Consider the following 18,425-nt stretch of genomic DNA (forward strand, 5'->3'; position numbering starts at 1 on the left):
ATGTAATGTCTCATACGCTTTCATCACTAATGAAACATATTTCTATTGTAAATCTTATTTAGTCTATTTAAAGCTCATTTAAGTAATGTCTCACACTCGCTGTCGACACTACTGATGGGGCATATTTCTCCTGCCTGGAATGTGTGATTGCTAATGGAGGAATGTGTGCAATCATGTTGAGAGTCAGGCGAGTCAGGACTGGTGCAATGAAAGCCCTGTTTAAGATGAACAAAATAGGAATCGATGCCGCCTGTGAGGTCTGCATGTAAGAGTGGTGGTACAGATTCTTATGTACGGATGTGAGATCATTGATTGGTATAGGTGTGAACACTCATTAGTGACTTGAGAATGGTCCAGGACGGACCGAAACGTCGTCGTCCCTTCACCTTCTAGTGTGTGGTCTGGTCAACGCTCATTAGTGAAAGCTGTACAGTGAAATGAGAACGGCTGGGGAGACCAAACATCCAGGTTCGGTCCCATTGTACAGGCGCATTATTTTCCTTTACATATGTTATGGATAACTTGAGAAGCATACATGGTGTTTGAATAGTAGATGGAACAAGAAGCATAGAAAACATGGAGAGATGTGGCAAAAGTTAATAAACTGCAATTGTGTCAAAAGTTAATAAACTGATTAAAGCAAGCTTGCTGAGATGGTTTTGGCATATTGAACGAATAGATGATGGTAGACTATTGAAGAAAATTTATTTAGATCAATTTGAGGATTTGAAGGGGGAAAAAAATTGTCGGCAAGAAGGTAGGGGACATAGTGAGTGTGGACAACTCACGATATAGGGGTAGGTGAAGGCAGTATATAAAAAGAATGTTGTGAATTTATCTGTATTTATCGAACATACAGTATATAAGAAACACGGTATACCTGATCTTTGAAGCAGTGGGATGCTGCTGTAGATGACTACTGGAGTGGAACAGTATACAGCATCACTGTACGCTTATTTCCATTAAATGGTGGGTTGCTGATGGAGTCTGATAGTCCCTGTTTATCGTTGATGCTATGTATTGAAGTGCGATTAATATAATGAATGAACGAAGCACATTTTAAGCTTTGTTATTTAATATCTTTAACTTTCTAGTTCTACATCATTCACCAGTTTTCTCCGATGTGAAGCCTCCATACCTCCCACGAAAATGGAATACGCGGTAGTGAATATGGCTTTATGCTGATATTCATGTTTTGCTAATTACATAAAAATCTAATGCACTACACATGTTTTTGTCCACTAGGATATTTTCTGTTATTAATACTGATGATAATTTTAGGTACGCCTCAAGAATAAAACAGATTACAAACACCATCAGTAAAAACTCTGACAACAAGGAAATAACCAGATTAAAGTCTGTGAGTATAAGATTATGTTGCTTTCAGAGTGCACGAGTGTATTAAAATCTTTATTATTGAGTGCAAGAATGTACTAGTATATATATATTACTGAATGCAGGAGTGTACTGATATCTTTCTTAATGAATGCATGTGCTAATAACTTTATTACTTATTGAGTGCACGAGCGTATTAAAACCTTCATTACGTAGTGCTTGAGTGAGCTAAAGTCTTTATTACTGAGTGCACGTTTGGGCTAATTTCTTTATTAATTACTTAGTGCATGATTATACTAATATCTTTATTACTTAACGAGTGCATGAATGTACTATTACAATTATTACTTATAGAGTGCTTGGGTGTACACTCATATTGTAGCCCTTTACAGCGCACGAATCCACCCACCTAACTAATTGCACCTGAAACTTAACAATATTTTTCTATATTTTGTAACAGTGTAACAAATTTGAAAGCAAATAACAGAGCATTGCAAATATACATTGCAATCAAAAGTGTTTATTTATTGTAAGCAATATAAATGGTTGAAATATTCAAGTTTTAATGAATATAAACGAAAATTGCTAGAAAAGAGAGAAACCTATCAGTTAGCTGACAATAATAATAATAATAATAATAATAATAATAATAATAATAATAATAATAATAATAATAATAACAATATTAATACTATTACTACAACTACTACTACTAATAATAATATTAATAATAGCATTCTACAACTAAGTATGAATATAAGTCCTTCATGTCTATTAACTTACAGTGACATCAATATATTATTGGATGATAGAAATTAACAACTAGACCATTCCTTTTGTTGCAGATCATATGTAAGCTTAAAAAGGGAGAACCAGAGGAAGAGGCCTCGTGAGGCAAGGTAAAAGGCCCTGTGGTCAATGAAAGAGGTCCTGGGACGCAGGGTAAGAGGTGCTGTTGCCAAAGGTGTAAGCCCCTAGGAAAAAGGGAGGATGATGCAGCCAGGAGCGGCATTAGCCTTTACTACCAACCGATCATCAACGGTAGAGCCATTTGCCGTTGTTAGGGTGCGGAGCATCAAGGTAGAAAGGACGAGTCTTGAAGGAGAGGACGGCTTCCGTTAGTCATCGCAGGAACAAGAGTCAAGTGTGGCTCTTCTTGTCCATGCAGAAAGCGGTCTCCTGTTTTCATTCTGGCTGTCTAGGTTTTTCTGGTCACAGTAAGGAGTAAAGGATTGGGAAAATCTCTACCCTGCTTGAAACCAGATTTTATATAATAGTTCTAAGCTCTTACGACTCTTAAAAGCTGTGTGTTGAGCTGGTGAAAGGAAGAAAACTTAAAATATATCATAAAAACCAAAGGATATAATTTACATATAAGAAAAATCGCTCGTCTCAATTAAAATATTTGACAGCGTAAATGTATGGCCTTTGTCTTTATCTGTGAAGAATTAAAGAGTAAATTCTAAGTAATAGTTAATTAAGTAAAATGCTTGTACAAAACTATATTATTTTAAAATGATCTTTCGTATATATTAGGTTTTTTGGAAATTGAGGGAGCTTGTTCTAATCATTCTAAGTCAAAAAGTTAATTTTTTATAATATTTACTATATGAGCACAACTGCGTGTTTTAAAAGTTGTATGATAACGATTTTTACATTGAGAAGACATAGTGTAGTCTATGTGAATTAAGTGTGGTAGAGTGAATGTATAATGTATATAGTGAATGTATATCATTAGCTTGAGGGATGGCACTAAACCAAAACCGTGCTCAGATGACTCTGTGCTACTCCTGATTAAAGTCAACCTTAATCGTTGATCGTGATGATGTTCGACTTCTGACCAAACAAGAATTTTTGTATCCATTAGACTAAGCCATTAAGTCTTAACATCTTGCAACGCGGGTTCGATAGAGGCTCTCATATTTTACAGGACCTAAAATTTCCAGCTTCACGTTATTGTTAGGTATACAAATAACATGAGTTATAAATCCCCTAACAACTACTTGTTATGGAGCATAATATTATGTTACACAACTTCGTTGTTACTGAGGTTTACCAGAAAGCAGATTTTCATGTTAAGATATGTTTTTATTTCCTCAATCACCACGAATTTCAGAGAACAAGCCACAAAACCCTAACCCACATGTATGAAACTGAAAGAAAAGGACTTCTCTTTGGTTCGTACTGGGCCTTTATAATGTCACGAGTTGATACGGGTCCAGAACTGCCAAATTGTCGTCACTTTCAATATCATATGTGGATGGGTTATCTATTGATTAAAAATGATTAATATAGACGTAAATTTCCTCATGTTGCATTGTAAATACCATTGTATCACCCAACACTCTCATCAGAACCGTTGAGTTTACACTGGTTAATGTTGTTTCATAAAATCATTTTTCTTTGTTGCAAATTATTGCTCTACAAATCAGCTTGACTTCAGAGACTACGTATGATGGATTTTCGTTAATTGCCAGATTTTTATTTCGACTATGCCTTCTTTGTCTATCCACTTGGACTGGTCGGTAAAGTGCTGTCTTTGCACTTTACCGACTCGCAGGTCTGTTGGGCCTGGTGGTCCAATTGGCGTGGTCCTCTTCTCCGTTCCCTTATCCTAGCTTCTATTCTATTCTCACACTCCTTCCACAATGCTAGATAGTTATTTTGGCTAAATACTTTCTTCTTATAATTTACGTTTTCGTGACTTCAATGAAATTATAATTTATCTGAAAGTAATGACACAAAATTATAACATAGGTAACTGATATTAATGTAGATATATGCACAAGTGTTGCCTGGGTTTGATAAAGTTAATAATGAATTATATATATATATATATATATATATATATATATATATATATATATATATATATATATATATATATATGTATATATATATATATATATATATATATATATATATATATATATATTATATATATTATATATATATATATATATATATTATATATATATTATATATATATATATATATAATTTGAACCAGTTTCCTGGGTAATACCAAACGCCTGCCCTAACCCACGACAGGACAAAAGCTATTCAACCTGGGACTGTATTGAGTTCACTAGAACCGCCTTGAGGCCCCATCTGGTGCCACGACCAGGTTTAACGAATAGCCCACCGGTGAGGTGGTGTGGGTAATGAAGGTCTCCACCAGTGTTCCCTTCAGAACACAAAGAAATCACAATGGCGTGGAATATCAATGAGAAAACCAGTTGGAGCAATGCAGGGATTTGAACTAGCGTCATAGACAATGCCAGACGCGTGCTTTAACCCACTAGGCCACGACAAGGCAAAAAGAACTATTTAACCTAGAACTCTACTGAGGCCACTGAGGAAGTCTGGGCAAATTTCATCTGGTGATCTTTTGTACAAAATCTGTGATTTAGAAAACAAATAATGAATTTCGAAATGCTGCTGAATGTTGCGTTATTATTTCGATTGCGACTACTATCAACATAATGGATGTGATAATGGTAGAAATAAATAACAGTAATTTTTTTGTATTTTAATATCCTGATACATATTATATTCATTGCACTGTATATAAAAAAATGTCCGAGCTTAAATAATGATCTTGAAACATTGTGCGTATTAGTAACTTTAGACATAGTATGTACTAGCTATCTATAAATTCAACATTATGTTTGCAACTCATCTTGTATGTATGTACTTTTACCTGCATAAACATTTGACTTGATTTGATCTGATTTGATGAGGACGGCAGTAAAGACTACACTCAACTTTATTAAGGATTTTTGGATATGAAATACAATTCTAAACATAAAGTTAAAGTAAAAACATTCATCTAAGTAAAATTAAGAAATAATAGAATCTCCTAAAATGATATATTTTATATGTAGGGAAGTTCATAGAAAATGATTTAACAAACTATGTTTCATTGGTAACCCTACTAAAGCTCGCATATTCTTACCCCTCTTTCGGCCAACGTAAAGGTACGTCCCTTACAATGTCTACTAGGGCGTGAGATCCAGCTCTGTATGCACGGCCTACTAGCCATGTACCTGTTGCATTACAATTTAATTGCTCTGACATTTAAATTCTTATTACCTTATATTTCTTCGACTCATTTGTGTTTCCAGCGTCAACTTCTGTCCTCTTGTGTTACTTTTTTCTCACTTTAAGAGGCTGTCCTTGACCCTCTTGTCTGTTCCTTCAGGGTATATACACTGTGGCCTTAATAACCCTCCAGATATCGATAGAACTTAAGCCCAACTTCGTGAAACGTCTATATCGTCACCTCCTATTCCAGTGGTTGGACAGAACGGGTGAGCTTCGTTTCCTTTTACCTGGTGGATCTGTTTACCTTGTATTACATAGGCATCCAGGAGTTAAACGATTGGTGCAAGCTACATTCTAGCGAAGGTTATACAATTACCTTGGCAGCGAGTAAGCAATTTTCGTCCCTCCACAAACTCCCCGGAGCGTTACTGGTGTCATGCATGTGCCCCCGTAGTGCAGTAGGGACGCCAAGATGGCCTAGGCCCTGGGGGAATCTCAGTGGGTTAAAGTGTACGTCTGGGAGCACCCAGGACGCTGGATCGATTCCCTTCCTGCTCCAATGATTTTCTCATAGATATGTCACGTTATTGTGATTTAATTGAACATCTTTATAAGCTTACAATAAGTAGGCTTCTGTCCCCAGTTTGTTTCATTCGTTCACAACTATAGTGCAGAGTACAACGTTTGTGTTATTTATCATTGTTAAAATTAAACTGTCTACCTGGTATTATTTGATTTTTCCTGACAGTTCCGTATCTTATTGGATATAAATACTATATGGATATAAATAGGAGCTGCCTCTTATGGGCCAATAGGCCTTCTGCAGTTACCTTTATTGTTATGTTCTTATGTTCGTATTGCATCCGCCTATTTTCATCATATTACTGTATATCAGTTTTCAACATTCCTCACCTTAAATAATCAGACCTCTCTCTTGTAACAGCATAAATTCTGAAACCCCCCAAAAATGACCCCCTCTACTGAGCTAGATTAGTAAGTACCGTTATTTCTAGAATGATATGTCTCAATCCTAGTATATACTATTTGTCATATGATATATGTCAATTGTTAATGAAGGATATTACACTGACCTTCCAGCAATTTTCCTTGTCTGAGGTTGATGCCAAATTGCTCTGGATATCTACACTTTGTCAACTCAATTTCTCGGCAGAATATCATATGTGAATTGGATCTCTCTCTCTCTCTCTCTCTCTCTCTCTCTCTCTCTCTCTCTCTCTCTCTCTCTCTCTCTCTCTCTCTCTCTCTCTCTCTCTCTCTCTCTCTCTCTCTCTCTCTCTCCCTCTGTCTCTCTCTCTCTCTCTCTCTCTCTCTCTCTCTCTCTCTCTCTCTCTCTCTCTCTCTCTCTCTCTCTCTCTCTCTCTCTCTCTCTCTCTCTCCCTCTGTCTCTCTCTCTGTCTCTCTATCTCTGTTTCTCTATTCCTGTCTCTCTATCTCTGTCTCTCTGTCTCTCTCTCTGTCTCTCAGTGCAGCGCCTCATGCAGGAACAGTCGCAATTGTGTTTCTCCATTTACTTTCCTCCTGGAATAAGGTCTGCTGGATCCTGAGCTTCGATTTGCGATGTCTGAGGACGGTGAAAGGGACACTCACAATAGCCGTATTAGGCACTCGACTGGTCCTCTACCGGCATCGTGACTCCCCCTGATGCTGGCATCTGAAAAGTTGTGGCTTTAACGCTTCCCATGACCTTATTCAATTGTGGCTAACGCATTCCATGAAGGGTAGGGGAGTACAAGAATATTGCTTACTTCTAAGGAATGACTGGGACAGTTTTCTCACAACTAACCGTTACTTGGTTCGATTCCAGAACAAGTCAAGACGTCTGGAGACGTTTTCGTGCATCCGATTGTTCTGTTTACCTAGCAGAAAATAGGCACTTGTTGTGTATTGCATTCTAGGGAATGACCATTCGTTGGAAAACTGTCGAAAACATAATGCCTGTAGACAATTTTAAGCTCTCTGTTTGGCGGTTCCGGGCGTTATCTGAGCTTTTTTGTGCCGGCAGCAATTTAACCAGAAAAATGTAACTTTTTCACCTGTTGTTCGAGGCCACAGGTGTGTGTAGGACACAAATAGGGCTCCACACAACTGCCTCTCAATAGACTTCCTGACAAGCTGAGTGTCTTTGAGTCTATTCTTGTGGTTGACCAGAAAAAGACTCTCCGTTTTATAACATAAAAGTGAAAGTGAATTTTAGTTACATTTATATTAGTTCACGACTGTTTGTGCAATTTTCGTTGATATGGCTTCTCATTTTCAGTGATTACCTTTGTGTTTATTTAATGTTTCTGGCATAATTTTTTCTCATAATATTTTTTCGTAATATTTTTCTAAAAATATTTTACTTATAATATTTTTGTCGTAATGTTTATTTATCAATTTTTTTCATCTTGCACAGTATGATGATGACACAGACATGCCATCATTCACATCGTCTCTTTACATATAATACATAATCCTTTGGAGTCTCTACAATCATTTATTTATTTATTTATTTATATATATATAAGACGGTACATTGGGTTTGTGAGAGTACATAACATTGGTGTTCTTTTACATTCGTTTAAAGCCACTAACAAGCATAGCGTTTTGGGCAGAAACTTCATCATCTTGCTTCCCTTCGGAATTATAATGAATATGAACCTCGATGTTAGAACTCTTTGTAAACAAATATAAATTTGAGTAGTGAAATATAAATACCACAGTTCAGCTTCAGTACGTAATCTACCCCTTGCCAATTGCAGTTTGCTGCTCCCTATCAATCACACCCTTGCTCCACCCCTACCCTTGCATCACCCTCCACTCCCTTGCATCACCCTCCCACCCCTTGCATCACCCTCCACCCCCTTGCATCATCCTCCAGTCTTGCATACCACCACTACCAGGCTCTTCATTACACTCCACACCCCTGCACCACGTCCCCTCACCACCCCTCTAATGCTATCCATTCTCAAACAAAACAACATGGAGGAGGACACTACACTTAATCTATAGCCTTAAGCTAATTTTGCAGGACAATTTCAGTGGCACATTTCAACCTGGCGATCATATGAAAAGTATTCATGAACCCCATCAAGGTCTCTTTCAGGATATTGTGCAACACCTATGATTAGTATTGAAATGTGCTGCTCTAGCATATAAGCATATCTTAGCATAACTGTGGACAATTCTTCCATCGGGGTTTCGTCAGTAGTTTGTAATATTTACTAATTGGAAACCGGAATAATATGGAGTTTACGGAGCTTCATGCCCTGGTAACATGAATAAATGTATTCTATTTGTAATTTATATGTAATTCAATTCATTATTCCTGTGTTTATCAGCAGTAAAAGTTTGGCGGATTAAATATATAGTATTCCTCAATAAACACTAATATTATTGATAAATGAATTGAAGTTTTTGTGACAACACCGGAGTTGAGGAAGGCTCGCCACCAGAGTTGTCAGGCACTCGTTTGTTAAACTCGGTACTGGTCGCTCGTTTATTAATCCCGCCACGACCCGTTCGTTGTTTAGACTCGCGACGGTTCACATTCTGTTTACATTAAGACAGCTAGATACGTCTGCATTGGCGGCGTTCTACCGAGTCCGTCTTGTATACCCATGTTCATGGATAGTGTTGTGCGGTCAAGGAGTCATTACCACGCCCACTGTATTGTGGACCTCCGGATACAGTAGAAGTTGACGATCATACTCCGGGGAACAGCGTGGGACGCCTCCACCCCGTGATGCAGGGAAACCCAGCATTCATCGGTAAGTGTAATAGATTCACAGATATTCCTTTACTGTTTGTTAACGTTTGTATCCCAGTAGATTTGGCATGTAACAACTTGGGCATCATATCGCCACAACTAACCTGCGGCCTGTAAGCTGTCCGTTTGTTTAATAATGTAACTGATAAATATGGGTAATGCAGGACCAGACAGCAGCGATCAACCTGCAAATACAGCTGTAAGGGTTACCTACTAATAACGTTAACACGAACAATGAAGGGACAAAGCTTTTTTGCTAAGTGGTCTCTCACTTTCCCGTACCAGTATAATAATTATTGAGAGCGGTTAGGGTGTCGTTTAAGCGCTTAGCTTTTGATATTATATTTTCTATTGACATTCCCCCACATTAATCTAGCCTTACATAACTAAATTTTAATCTAATCTAACTTAGCCTGACTCAAGCTTTCGTTCCCCCTACCTGGTCCCTGAACCAAGGAGCCGATCTAAAAGTATATTTCATCTTGTACTCACAACGCCAGCTAGATGACAAAAAGTATACATGATCAAAACATATATGTTACTTAGAAGGTTTGGAAATTCTAAAGTGTGACGGTAGTGAGGGATACAGGAGCAAGAATTCAATCCCAGTAAAAGCACACACAAGCCCTTGCTACACACACACACACACACACACACACACACACACACACATACACACACACAGAAACACTCATATCCGTACTACACAGATGCGTGCGCAACAGAAGCACCCAGCCCAGGCGCGGAGGGAGTGTAGGTGATGATGCTTTAAGTTGGCGAGTGCCGCTTTCTCTCTCCGCCATCGACAACCCCCATCTCTACTACACCCTACCTGCGCTGCAACCACCAACACAACATACCCTCCCCAGCAGTACCCCCCCTCTATCCTTTACCTCTAATCCACTACCTATCCCTGCATTCACTAAGCACACCATCCTCACCTAGTCTACGCACAACATCCCAACTTTACGTAAACTCACCATCTCCTCCTCTCTTTTTCCCAGTTCCACACTCCATCCCTACTGTTATGTATTGCCTCCTCCACTATCCTTCATCCTTCACCTACAACTTACCAACCTCTCCTCACTCATCTACCACCTCACTATCCCTTGCCATCCCACAACCTCCTCCGCCAATCCCCCAACCTACCCACACCATTTCTATTTACCCTCCCTTATCCATGCCCAATCCTCAACATCATCTCTGTCCACACACAGTGGCGGGGATGGAGGTGTGAGGATTCCCGCCCACCAACACACAAACGCACACATACAATCACGCACTCGCACACATCTGTACATACATATACATATACATGTTGACCAAAACACACACAAGAAGATAAAAAGGCAACGACGTCTCGGTCCGTCTTGGACCATTATGAAGTCGATTGTGATAATGGTCCTGGACGGACCGAAACGTCGTCGTCGATTCATCTTCTAGTGTGTAGTTTCGTCAACATTCTTCAGCTACGTTATTATGAATTATCATCTGTACACGTATACATATACATGCACACACACACACACACGTACTCACATACACCTTTATACATGAATACACACACATACTCACATACACCTATATACATGCATACACACGGAGATGCATACATACGCCCACACAAGCCTAACAATAAGGAAAATATAGGGATTTTTTTGCAAGTTTAAATAACGAGTCAACTGCCTGTCAATGCTTTAAAAAATACACGTATTTTTTCTTCACTGGCCTTGTGCAAGCACTTAATTGCAAAATAGTTTCCCTTCTGTTTTGTTACACCAATTTGTTAGACAATTACTGCAGTTTTATAGACAGTACCCTTCAGTTACGGTCATGAGACAGATATTACAGTCACCGTCACTAGACAGTTACAATAATCCCCGTCACAACACCTTTAGAACAGTCACTGTCATAATGCAGTTGTTGTTCCCAGCTGTCATAGAAAATTCAGAAAATCATTCAGAAAATCAAGCTTTTGAGTTTATCTGAGAGATGTAATATTCTGCCAAGACGTTCTTAAATCTTGCAATTTGAGCTTGTATGCCATACAACTTAAGTTAGCTTTTTTCTTGCAATTTAAGAATGCACAATTTATGCAACGGTATACGGAACAAATTGTTAAGTAACTTTGCGTGTCTCCGGCCTGCAGATCCAACACAACTAGCTGGACTGTTTTTCTGCATTTAAAAGTTCATATCAAAACAAAAGAGAAAATATCTCTGTTCGCCACGTTCTAAGTACAAGCGCCGTATGTAGGTAGCAAACACAACGCCTTTAATTTGTTGTAAAACCCGCCGTCAAGGGAATGGCAACACACGATAAAAAAATATTTGTGTTCTCGACAAAGTGGGGAATCTACACATGATTATATATATATATATATATATATATATATATATATATATATATATATATATATATATATATATATATATATATATATATATATATATATATATATATATACATATATATATATATATAGTATATATATATAATATAGAATCTGTGGTTTCCACGAAGTTACAGGCTTTTTTCCCCTTCTGGCACAGATGGATCCTTAATGGGGCTTGTTCCAAGTTTTGAACACGTTGAAAACATGTTACGACGTGGCTAATGAGCCGCATCCAGGTAAGTCTTAGAGATACATCTGCGTCTCTGTCAGCTTTGCTTCTCCGTCAGCTTATGTTATTTACTTCTCCGTTTCTCCGTCAGTGTTATCTGCTCCGCAACAATTTGGATCCGGTTACTGCTCCCGTTCTACCTGACTTTCCGCTAGTACTATTGGAGAGAGAGCGAAGGAGAGAAAGAGAGAGAGAAAGAGAGAGGAATACAGACTGGGTACAGGAAGTAGTGAAGAGGTTGTGTGTGAAAGAACGAGAATTACAAAAGGTACGGAGCTACATTTGTTCACAATAAATTGGACCCACCAACTAGATGGAGTACAAAGGTGGCGCGGTAGGTTTTTTAGTGGTCTATAGTTAGTATGTGTCGATCATGTAAAAATATAAATAACAATTAAACCGTCTAAAAGGACGATCAGCAAATAATGGAAACATGAAATAAAAATAGGTTTTTATAACATGGAATGAGTCACGTTGGCGTAGAATGGGAGTCTGGAAGGCCTAATAGGGAGTCAGGTTGGCCAAGCGAGCACTACGCTTGCGGCTTCTGGCGGTTACCGTTGCCCCCAGCCAGGCATCAACCGAGCCAGACCAGCCAGCCACCCAGTCAGCGCCCAGCCTCCGCGGGGAACACCTGGATGAGACGCTCGCATCCAGGGGGTTTCTCCTGTTATCACGCGTCCGTCGTGGATTCCCTCTGCAGGTGCCTGGTGGGGTTCGGTGGGGGATGCCGGCGGTGTTGGAGGGAGGGAAAGGGCATGGTGAGTGCGAGGGGACGTGGTGTGGGTCTCTGCAGAGGCAGTATTTAATGATAACTGGAAGTAACAGGTGGCTTGGAGGGGCGGGGTTGCACGAGTCGTCCCAACTTGCTTGCTTACGTGGTTCAAGCACGTTTTCGACTGTTCTTCTCCTCCCTGTTTACCGACGCCAATGGAAAAGAAGAGGGGACCTCACGTATTAATTGTATGGCCGTGTGAGAAAGACGGTGAAGACTCCCATCCAATCTCAAGCGTAAATCTTTCGGAATTTACTGCATTAAACGACTATATGACCTACGTCGAGGATAGATATACAGAATCAGGTTCTATTATAAGGTAAGTTAAGAGCACTATCTCCCATCCCATAGCAATACCATTAAGCTTTAAAAGCAAAGTGGGTAAAATTATGTACGCTTTGCGTACAAATAGCTTTATTAAATACACTTTTTATGTAACAACTATACAGCTATTGTACCCTGTTCTAAGGTATATTTTGTAAATAAAATTATTATTATTATTATTATTATTATTAAAGGTGAAGGAGAGACCCAATATATGTATAATTGTATTAAAAAACTAAATTTTCTGATGTAACCTACGTCCTTTCATTAGGCACTATATACAATTAGCAAAACATTGTATGCAGAACCTTGAGAAGGGATGTCGGTAACATCCCAAAAATTAGGTTTTTAATAAATTTATACATTTATTATATCTTTCTATCACCTTCATTCAAGCATTACGGCAGAGTGCTTGAATAACATCATTAATAATAATAATAATAATAATAATAATAATAATAAATGATTTATTATTATTATTATTATTATTATTATTGTCCCATTCAACGGTAGAGCGACGGTCTCGCTTCATGCAGGTTGGCGTTCAATCCCCGACTGTCCAAGTGGTTGGGAACCATTCCTTCCCCCCGTCCCATCAGGAAATCCTTATCCTAACCTCTTCCCAGTGCTATATAGTAGTCATGGCTTGGCGCTTTCCCCTGATAATTCCCTTTCTCCCCTCCTTTATTATTAGTATTATTATTAATATTATTATTATTATTTGAGTTGTGAGAAGATAATTTAGACTGGGGGATAATATAGATCTGAATAGATCACTTATTTTTGGTAGGTTATTTGGAAAGTGGGCTGGTAGCTATCCTGGTAGGAAGTCTGGTAGTTTATCTGGAAAGTTGTCTAGTAGGTCGTCAGGTAGATCGTTTGGAAGAATGTCTGGTAGACTTTCTAGTGTCTCCGGGAGGTTGCCTATTGGTAGGAGTGTGGTAGATTGTCTGAGGGGGATGTCTGATAGATTATCTATTTGATTGGCTAGTAGGTTGTCTAGTAGGTTTATTTGAAGAATGTCTGGTAGATTGTCTGGTTGTGTGGTTCGTTTTCTGGTTGTTTGCTTGGAAGGTAATCTGGATAACTATTCGAGGGGTTATCTGATTAGTTGTATGGTTAGTTATGTGGTAGGTAGTGTGGTTAGTTGTCCGGTTGATTGTGAGACTGGTTGTCCGGTTGATTGTGAGACTGGTTGTCCGGTTGATTGTGAGACTGGATGTCTGGTAGGCTGTTAGGAAGGTAGCTTGATAGGTTATCTGGATGAATGTTTGGTAGGAGGTTAGGAAGGTAGTGTGCAGGTAGTCTGGTTGTTTGAAAGATTGTTTGGTAGAGTGCCAGGGTTGTTTTTCTGGAAGGTTGTCTGGTTGGGTGTCTGGAAGATTGTCTGGAAGATTGTCTGATAGGTAGTTTAGTTGTATGTCTGGTAGATTGCCTGGGTAGTTGTTTGGATGAATTTCTGACTGATTGTCTATTTGGTTGTCCGGTAGATTATCTAGAAGTTTAGGTGGTAGGAAGTCTAATGGGTGAAGTGGAAGATGAAACTTGTATGTCAACGCGCACATTAACGCAAATACATATCGCCTATTCACGTGCACACATGTATGTACAAACAATGTGAGTGAGTGTATGTGTGTGTGTATGTACATTCATCGAGATGCACGCCCATGGTTCGGCCTCACCTTCATATTATACACTACCTACATAAACCATCTATAAATCACTTGAATACATCATGTTATACATCATCAATATCATATATTTTTTCTCATAATCCAATATCTCATATTTTTTCATTTTCATCATATCTTCTTTTTAAACTGCGAACGGAGTTAAATTCGACTTCCAATTCATCAAACTCATTTGACGTAATTATTAATATTTCATATATGATGTGTCAATTGATCTAAGTATCTATTAAGTCGTAATCATATCCTCTTTGTCTGCCCAGCAACTTAAGGTCACGTTCACACAGTCTCTCCTTTAAGTCTGAGTGCATACATATTTGTACATTAATGCGAGTTTACGTGAGTAAAGGAATGACAGAACAAGTGCGTGTAAGCGCACGCTATTTTCATTATTTATAATAATGACAGACAACTACACGAAGAACAACATCCTCAGGTAGGGAATCTGCAACAGTAAGCTCCGCCTCTCTACACGGAGGAAGGGTGGGAGCAACCTGGCAAATTATTGTTATGTTGAAAGTTGTTTCATTGTTTACCTGTGGTTGAAACTAACGTCACTCTCTGTATTATGTTCTCTTTCTTAGTTGTCTTTGAGAGTGGGTGTCTGTCTGCCTGACTAACTTTTTGATTGTTTCTATGTCTCTAACGACAGTCTGTCTGCTTCTCTGCCTGTCTGACTGTCGGACAGTCAGAAGGTTGACTGTTTGTCTGTCTGCTTCTCTGCCTGTCTGACTGTCGGACAGTCAGAAGGTTGACTGTTTGTCTGTCTGTTTCTTGGTTAGGGGATACCCTAACCGAGAGTTATGTTAGGGAATACCCCTTAGGGTGTCCTCTGAACGGGTAGGGGTCAGAGGGAAGATGCGTTAGTGTGGAATGGGCTAGGGAAGAGAGATGGGTCAATGTGGGGGTGAATTAGTGCGAGTATAGATTAGTTTGGGTATGGATTAGTGTGGGGGTGGGTTAGTGTGAGGGTGGGTTAGTGTGGGTATGGGTTAGTGTGGGTATGGGTTAGTGTGGGTATGGGTTAGTGTGGGGATGTGTCAGTGTTGGGATGGTTTCGTGTGGGTTTGCGTCAGTTCGCCATGGGTTATCTCTATATCAGTTGACTACTTCGCATACTGTGGTTGTTGGATAATTACCGAAGTAATATGTTAGTAGCTGCGCCAGTTGGCGAGTTAATGTGGGTGCAGGTTAATTATCGTTGGCGTTGTGGGTATTTTACTGTTGCTTTTCACTACCCACTGTTGCTTTGCTTAGCCACTGTTGCTTTGATCCAGTAGCTCTGGAGTTGGGCTAGTTGCAACGGCATCGGATTGTTTACTGTGGGGGTGGATTAATTAAATTATCTAAGAATTAGTTACCATGGTGGTGTAGGGTCTGTAATCTTGCCTGACGGGAACTTAATATAACGGTAGACTAGTTAATTAAGTTGTAAATTAGTTACTTTCACCATGGGTTAGCTACTAGGGTATTTTAAGTTATTGTGGAGGTGGCTTATATTTACAAGTTCTTTATTCGTTGCCATTAGATTAGATACTTACTGAAGCAGATGCAAGGGGGGAGGGGGAATTGCTATCTCGATTAGGTCGATAATTATCGTCAATTTAGTGCCAAGAACAGAAAGATGAACCAAGAGGTTTTGCATTCAGTCAACCCAAGAATGATCTGTGTGGGTTTCAGATCGATTCTTGTTAAAATGCACATTGTATTCCGGATTGTTTGCTTTTTGATAGTGTACGTACATACTTAAACGGGGATTGAGCTTAAGCTCCTGGGCTCCGTATTTTAATCAGTAGCATTTTGGTGCAGTGATTCCCATTTTTTTGTGCTTTGCTCCTTGGAGCTGAGAATTGGGAACGGCTCCACCACTCATTCTTCTCCGTAGTTTTTCTTACTAACGTTCTGTTCTGGGTTCGATTTCCAAGCATGATGAGACATTTGGGCGCGTTTTCTGATCTCCGAAACCTCTGTTCTCTAGAAGCTAATTAACACCTACAAGATAAATTAATAAATCATAATTTCTAACTCACATCACAAAAATAGATGGCCTGCAGAACGAGAGCACATTCGTTAGGCAGATCATAAATTTTTATGAATCTGACTTTGAAATTATAATTAATTGCAGCGGCTCAGTTGATTTTTGATCAATGGAACCGTTGTACATTAAAGAGTTGTATTGACTTGCATTCGTCTTCTATTGGATAAGAATGATTTGTCTGTGCAACTTTACAGAGTTTACGTTCAATTCGATTTTCTTTAGATTCCATTTTGTATTATCGAGTGGAGTTTTTCTCTATGATTTTCCTGGTTTTTGTTTCTGTTGATGAAAATATTGGTTAGTCATTTATTGTATTATTCGGTTTAGAGTTGATAGCAGTAATTTGTATTCTGATAATTCTTATTTTTATTTAATTTGTCATTAAAGTGTTTTTTTCTTATAAATAACTTGATTAGGTATTCTTATGTTTTCTTTTGTATAGTCAATTTACCACCAGTTGTATGTTGTATTTTGCTGTGATTTGGTCTTTTAAATATATTTAAATGCCTCATTTTTTGCATTCATTTACAATCACGTGATTGATGTTTAGTTGTTTTGTACAAAATTTTCAGTTTAAACTATTTTAAGCAGTAATAACCCCTTCTGACGGGTCACAGAGTTATAGTGATATGTGTTTGGGGAACCATTCAAGCTTGGGGATGACATTTCGGTTAGTTCTGGACCATTATCAAACCGCGTGATAATGGTCCAAGATGGACCGAAACGTCGTCATTTCTCTATTTTTCGATGTGTGATTTGGTCATCATACAATATATATATATATATATATATATATATATATATATATATATATATATATATATATATATATATATATATAATATATATATATATATAAATATATATATTATATCTTTGAGTTTATTTTTATTTCTATGTCTCACTCTCTGGCTCCATCGGTTTCTATCCCATTGTAAAGGAGAGAAAAGAATTATCCCCCACAACAGTTGTGCAAGAATTCTCAGAGCAATTTCTGGTGTCCAGGTAAAGGCCAGCAGGAAGACTCGCTGGCTTCCTGAGAAGAGGTCGTCCAAGAGAGCCCGAGCAAGACACAAATTTAATATCAGGTTTCCTGTCTCAAAAATGCTACTCCGTAGCAATGATTTCAGACTGATGGATTTTATTTTATGCACTGTTGAGTGAAACATTTTACTAACAGAATTATTTATTCTTAACTAACTCTCCCACCTACAGTTTTTTAAGACTATAGTTCTTTAATAGAATGATATGTTATAGTTTAGAGAGTGAAAGCTGAGTTAGATTATTGCTTTAGTACTCGAGATATCAATCTATTGAAGGCGAAGAAATACAATGATATTTTAGAGAAAATGAATTCACGATATTGAAGCAAATACACATCTCGTTTTCTTCAGATGTGTAAGAGCATGGTCTGGTATTAGAAAACGAAATAAAACCATCAATTTAACCCCTTTCTGCCTTTGTATGCACGCATTTCATTTATTAATTTACCCCCTCGCTCTATTCTCCATTGAGTAGCGGAACTTAAGCCCTTATCAGAATCACTTAAGTTCCAATTACTGGAATAATTAGAGCACAGCATCGTCAGCTGAATGTATATGTAGCAGTCAGTTCACTAGGATAGTCAGATTCCTCTTCTAAGACTGCTGGTGGTAAATGAGAGAGAGCGAGAGAGAGAGAGAGAGAGAGAGAGAGAGAGAGAGAGAGAGAGAGAGAGAGAGAGAGAGAGAGAGAGAGAGAGACAGAGACAGAGACAGAGAGAGAGAGAGAGAGAGAGAGAGAGAGAGAGAGAGAGAGACAGAGAGAGAGAGAGAGAGAGAGAGAGA

At 38.5% G+C, this 18,425-nt stretch overlaps 2 protein-coding genes across 2 annotated transcripts in view; both read left to right on the forward strand.

Annotated features, from left to right (window-relative positions):
• LOC138365173 (uncharacterized) overlaps nt 1–4,160 on the forward strand; it is a 54,815-nt gene extending 50,655 nt beyond the window's left edge. Inside the window, exons 13-14 of the mRNA XM_069325233.1 lie at nt 1,282–1,360; nt 2,181–4,160. Of these exons, the coding sequence (XP_069181334.1) occupies nt 1,282–1,360; nt 2,181–2,228 (127 nt within the window). The 3' untranslated portion in view covers nt 2,229–4,160. The remainder of the gene's footprint in view (nt 1–1,281; nt 1,361–2,180) is intronic.
• An 8,199-nt stretch (nt 4,161–12,359) lies between these two features.
• The window catches only part of Fife (regulating synaptic membrane exocytosis protein fife), a gene marked incomplete in the record, with an annotated part of 325,447 nt that continues 319,381 nt past the window's right edge, over nt 12,360–18,425 (forward strand). Inside the window, 1 exon segment of the mRNA XM_069325246.1 lies at nt 12,360–12,477.

This window comes from Procambarus clarkii, chromosome 2 (assembly GCF_040958095.1).
Source record: "Procambarus clarkii isolate CNS0578487 chromosome 2, FALCON_Pclarkii_2.0, whole genome shotgun sequence".
NCBI classification, from domain to species: Eukaryota; Metazoa; Arthropoda; class Malacostraca; order Decapoda; family Cambaridae; genus Procambarus; species Procambarus clarkii.